Genomic DNA, 6,255 nt, shown 5'->3' with positions numbered 1-6,255 from the left:
GTGGGCTGGTACTCCAGGAAATGGGAAGGGCGTGGCTAGCTGGCCCTCCTGTCCAATGAGCTGCTCCCTGTGCAACACACTGCCCTCTCTTGGACAAGTTACAAAGGTGTGGGAATGCCTACCGGTATTGTTGGATTACCATTTATAGCCTCGATATCCAGACTGTATTTTGATGTGCAGCACAAAGTAGAATGGTCTGCTGCCATGAAGCAGGTTTGCAAATCTAAAACAATGGCCTGGTAGTGATGTGACTACAGTGTTTCTTCTTCTCAGCGGATAACGGTTGAAACCCAGTAAAGTAATTTTTAGAAGACTTGTTGCTTTTCAAGGTCTAATTTGTGATTTAAAAAAATATATATTAACACTTTTTCCCATGTAAATATTTAAGTCATGGAAACAGTTTCCTTTTTCAGTTTTTCAAATTTGCAGACAAAGATAGATCCTTTAACCAAGCTTGCAACTACCGGTAAGCCCCAGCAGTTTAAAGAAACAACTTCAAGCATAGGGCACACCGGAGCTGCAAATCTCATCTCCTGTAGGAACCTGGGACCCGTTTCAAAAAGCCCTTTATCAATGACAAGTGACACAAATCAGTGACAAATCTACTGATAACCAATCAGAAGCAAGGATTTCAGTAGCTTATAACAAAAACTGTCATTTGTCACTGATGACAAGTTTTGTGAAACAGGGCCCAGGTATACACACAGACTGACAGCACCCAAAGGCCACATCCTCAGGTCCAGGCACAAACAAAGACATCAGAATCAATGGGTGGGACAATAATCAATCTTACCTTGACAGGCCTCTTCAATGCCTCCTGGATGTCCAGCCTCTTGCGCATGATGGTGGCGTCTAGCTTCCGCTCAAAGGCCAGCAGGTCCATGTAGGCCTGGGACTCTGGGACCAGGTCTCGGATCCTCTGGGGAAGCACCTTGTCAGCCATCTTCTTTTTTTTCCTGTTGCTGCAGAAGTGCCATTTAAACATTTGAAAATATGATTTAGAGACAGGGACGGTACATTATATACAAAGGTGTGAAATTTATTTATGTAATGGTGAAGAGAGGCAAAATCAGTGTTATCCTTGAAAAGATCATAATCCTCTGTAGCAGTACCAGAAATAAATTGAAATTGAAATTGAATTGAAAAATTAAGAATGTGATTATACACTTTAATACAGCACAAGAAAAATATGAAGTGAAAAGTGAGGCAAAATTAGGCTCTTGTTCAAATATAGAGCTCTTAAAGGGACTATGTCCCATTTACAGGCCAAAAAAATGAAAAAGTTAAATTCCAACTGCATTTGAAAGATAATACTAGTTTAGAACTTCCCTAAAAAAGGTGGGGCTTAAAAATGTTTTCAAGTGGGAAAATAACGACTATTAGTTGTCAAATCGACTTTAGGGCTATAGAGCCCAAAAGTAATAGTCTCGATTTTCAGACAATTGTACCGAATGGTCATACATTTTATGCTGCGCAAAGATTCAATCAGTTTAATCTTGGCCATCACAAGAAGTGGGTTATTGATGTAGACAAATGCTCATGTATCCTTTACAACTCTTTTCATGTATGTTATTACCAAAGAAGGAAAAAAGCCAGTCAGTCACTCAATAGTGTCTGACAGTGAAGTCTAGCATGTAAACGGGTTTCCTTGCATAATTTGAATATGAGGACACTGCTAATGTTTAAATTTCACAGATAGGACATACATGACATATTCCTAATTCCTGCAAAGTTCTACAGAATTTGAGGTTGGCTGCAAAAGGGACATAGTACCTTTAATGGTAATATGAACTCGTTTGCTGAGAACTAATAGAGTAAAAACCTGTATATAAAGATCACTCAAGGTAAATATTAAAAGAGATCTTTACAAAACAGACAGGTGGTCTTTATGTCCAGGTTCCTTGAGTACAAGTTTCAAAGAGCAACCATATTCGATGGGAACAAAAATGTGGTCTTTCTATACAGGTGGTCCCTAAAGCAGGTTTGACTGTAGCATAAACTCAATATGAAGGGAGATGACATAACATCCTTACAGCTCTCATAAATACATATTAACTTCTAGTGGGTAGTTTTCCAGGTTGTCTATCCAGAGGGTAACTATGTGGAAGGGGGAGGGTTAATGTAGGTGTCTTCGGATATAGTTGTCATAGCAGGACAATTTTTTCTACCAGAAGTGGTCCACATATTCATATAGAATCAGTCTGAATTCTACTTGCAATTTATGTTTATATTATATATAACAATGTTTATTTGTTGCATTCTTTTCTCTATCAAGGGTATATATTTCTTTCTTATCAATGTAATCAATGTGATTCAGTTCAAGGAGTAATATGAATATTTTCAATAAAACCAATAACTGTATGATACACGCTATAAGAAAAACTGGGGCCCGTCTTATTAACAGTTGATGATAATCGCAACTATATACAGTAAATAGGAGATAGGGACTGCAAACTTGCGACTGATTAGAGGAATCGCGAGTGATTTGTATCAATCGCGATTCTTTATAAGACCAGGGGGGTGTTTCACAAAGATCCCAAGTTGAACTTATCTCTAAATTGGACTTAACAATTATGGAAAGCAGTTAGGATCTAGGAAAATATTTTGTAAAAGTTATTTAAAAGGCATAAAATGTTGATTCAAATCATTCATATTTTCTATTATCATAGGAGATTTCATGTTCTTGATGTGGAATTTATGCAAAGTCTTAAATACTTATATTTTTGTTTTTGAACATATCTTTATAGTTTAAGGCAACTAATGGCTTTCCATAATGTTTAAGTCCAACTTAGAGTTAAGTTCGACTTAGGATCTTTGTGAACCCCCCCCCCCCCCCCCCCCCCCCCCCCGTTCCTTATTACAAAATGACAAGAACATGTACCTTTGTGATTTCTTTTGGGCCTCCACCTGGGCATGTCTCTTCCTAGACTGGTCCATGCTCTGGTTCATGCCCCTCATACCACCATAGGGGGGTGGCATACCAGCCCCCATCCTCTGTGCCCCGGACCCGCCACCTCTCTGGAAAGTCAATGGAAAAAAGTTGAAAACGTCAATTATGAATAATAACAATGATAATTCTACTACTACTACCACTAATTTTAATGATAATGATAATAATAATAATAATAATAATAATAATAATAATAATAATGATAATGAAAATAATGAAGAAGAAGAAGAAGAAGAAGAAGAAGAACAAGAAGAAGAAGAAGAAGAAGAAGAAGAAGAAGAAGAAGAACAAGAAGAAGAACAAGAAGAAGAACAAGAAGAGGAAGAACAAGAACAAGAAGAAATTTGATAATAATAATAATAATATGAGAATTTTAAGGCACTAAAGTCACTTGAACTCAAATACTCAAGGTGCACTTGTGAAAAAAACAAAAATCAGAAAGAGATCACATCAAAACATCTGCATTATAAACAAAGGAATAACAGTGGTAAGATAGAACTTACAAAACAATGGCAGAACAATTATATGTCGAATTAAACAGATAAATTTTAAGATTATTTCTAAACACACACCCACACACAAAATCAGTCTAATTCTAATTGCTTCTATTTCTTTTTTGTTTTTGTTTGATTTCGTTGCAGATCATCTGGACTTATATAGGCTTTTCAGCAAACTTGAAATGCATACAAAATGACTAGCACCTCTGCAATGACTGCAAATGAAGACAAAGGTGAATAATTGTGGTTTACTGTTTATGGTATAAATTCTGCTGCAGGGTAAGGACAACAAAGACAAAGCAGTATTTAATACTTTCTTGTGGTTTTCTTTTAAAGGTAAAGACCAGTATTGGAAACGCCCCAATTTCAAAAAATGAAATGGAAGCTCTCATTACCAATCATGTGAAAGAATATGTTTTGACTAATACATGATGATAACAAATTTGCCGGGAAACCGCCTACTAATTCATATATTTGGTAAATTTGTTTCTCTCATGGTCTGTGAGAGATATAGGGTAGTCCCATATACATCTTTCTGTGTATAGTGCTTGTAACTTTACGAAGAATGGGCCAAATTTCTTATCATTTTGATGATTCCAGAACCTTGCAGATGCTAGATGCTAGATGATCAACCTTTTCTGATCGATTCCACAACGTTTCTTTCACAATGCAATCGCATGACCATAACTGGTCTTTACCTTTAAAATAGACAAAGTTTGACTGGTCCTTCAAGGCAGATAGATGGAAATAATTGGCACAGGTCGGTTTTCAAAGATACTCTTTGGGGTGCTGCTGGTCTCAATAAACACCTCTTCACACTTTTTTTGAAAATTTTCTAGATATGGTCATACAAACGTGCCATTCCCAGAATATACACGTTCTATTATGTCCCCTCAAGTACCTGGGAGGCATATTGCTTTGACCGGTAATTAGCGAGAAACCTGCAAAGTGATTGAGATGTACTTTGTTATCTTAGGCTTTATCTCCAATCAAAAGAAGGCAAAGTTTCTTAAGCAAATTAAAATACACGAACTATTGACCATTTCAAAGGACAACATCCTTTAGTACACACCGAAGGTCACTCGGGTATTGTAATTAAAATATCCGAAGGTGAACACATGCTAGATTTTATCAACAACAGAATGCCACTTCCCCGTTTCTGGACACACGCTGCGTTACAAAAACACCATTGAGAATGTGCTCTCATTTGTGAAATGTATTTGTTAATGGTTCACTAACAGGTGAGTGTATGATTGTGACCCTTCATTCAAGACGAAAGACCCATGCACACCCAAAGCTAAACAACGCCTCACAAATAAAGAAACTGCAGTGAAATTTCAAGTCACGTAAGCCAGCAAAAACACATAAAACCACATGCAAACACATAAAATTACATAAAAACACAAAAGATTACATAAAAACACAAAAGATTTCATAAATTAAAGATTACATGAAAAAACACTTATTAAAATGAGTTTGTAAAGGAGCTGATCGAGTAGGGCGGGAAAGTTTCGATAAGAAATCTTGCTAGAAAAAAAAGAACAAGATAAATAGAGGAAGATATGTAATAAAGCAAAGTGAGGAATTCTGATCACAGTTTGTTGCTGATTTGAAGTGGGTACTGATTGACCCGAGGACCTTCTCTTAGTTGGGGTTGGCGTCAGGCTCTGTGTTCACCGTGGAGTTGTTGGGGCACGATTGACGTAGGGTATCAAGTTTGTGGTCTCAACTTGGGAGAAGATGATAGCTACTCCACCCCTCACTTGCATGCAAGCCCGACCGTGCGTTCAGACTACTGGAATTCATCGTACAGCTATACGATTCTCGTATAGGTATAATAGTGATAAGAGATTATCTTTCATCTAGTCTAAACGTCTTGTAAAGAAATGTCGTATGACGAAATGTTGTATAGTGAAATGCACATTTGAGCATCGTGTTGAACGAGAAAGCTTGATAAAGAATCAGGGTCCAGCTCGAGTCTGAACATGGTATAGTACAAAAATCATATTACAGGGTAGGGTTTATCGTGAATGCGCAAAGATGATTGGACACCTATCATGTTAACTGACCTCTTTCAAATTTTACAAGTTTCTCTATTCAGCTTTACTTTAAAGGTAAAGACCAGTTATGGTCATGCGATTGCATTGTGAAAGAAACGTTGTGAAAGAAACGTTGTGGAATCGATCAGAAAAGGTTGATCATCTAGCATCTAGCATCTGCAAGGTTCTGGAATCATCAAAATGATAAGAAATTTGGCTTATTCTTTGTAAAGTTACAAGCACTATACACAGAAAGATGTATATGGGACTACCCTATATCTCTCACAGACCATGAGAGAAACAAATTTACCAAATATATGAATTAGTAGGCGGTTTCCTGGCAAATTTTTTATCATCATGTATTAGTCAAAACATATTCTTTCACATGATTGGTAATGAGAGCTTCCATTTCATTTTTTGAAATTGGGGCGTTTCCAATACTGGTCTTTACCTTTAAACAATAATATTTTCTGGGCTGCGTACTAAAGCTCCTATCACTATACGATGAATCATTACATAATGTTTCTCAAATTTGCTTAGGTCTGAACAGTCTATGACTCGTGACTGATAGGGATTTGTCGGCTGCAATATTCTCACCTACCATGCTGGGATGCAGGTCTTGATACCCTTGCAGTTGCGCTCGCTTGGTTTCATACACCAAAAAGAAAACATTTGTATCACGTGTCCATGGACAAGACTGAATGATTCTCTCATACGCCTCTGAGTGTAACTATGTAAAAGACAAGGCATGATTTCAGTTGATGAACAT

General features: G+C 37.1%; 1 protein-coding gene across 1 annotated transcript; it reads right to left on the bottom strand.

Annotated features, from left to right (window-relative positions):
- Nucleotides 1-422: 422 nt before the first annotated feature.
- LOC115919858 (SWI/SNF-related matrix-associated actin-dependent regulator of chromatin subfamily D member 1-like) lies at nt 423-3,018 on the bottom strand. The gene is made up of 2 exons (XM_030974371.1): nt 2,882-3,018; nt 423-962 (listed from the first exon to the last, which is right to left on the bottom strand). Exons 1-2 carry the CDS (start codon nt 2,989-2,991, stop codon nt 734-736), a joined length of 339 nt encoding a protein of 112 aa, XP_030830231.1. The 5' UTR covers nt 2,992-3,018; the 3' UTR covers nt 423-733.
- Nucleotides 3,019-6,255: the final 3,237 nt, after the last annotated feature.

Source organism: Strongylocentrotus purpuratus, unplaced genomic scaffold (assembly GCF_000002235.5).
Source record: "Strongylocentrotus purpuratus isolate Spur 01 unplaced genomic scaffold, Spur_5.0 spur5_contig_866, whole genome shotgun sequence".
Classification (NCBI taxonomy): Eukaryota; Metazoa; Echinodermata; class Echinoidea; order Camarodonta; family Strongylocentrotidae; genus Strongylocentrotus; species Strongylocentrotus purpuratus.
This window is presented reverse-complemented; position numbering and strand designations above follow the sequence as displayed.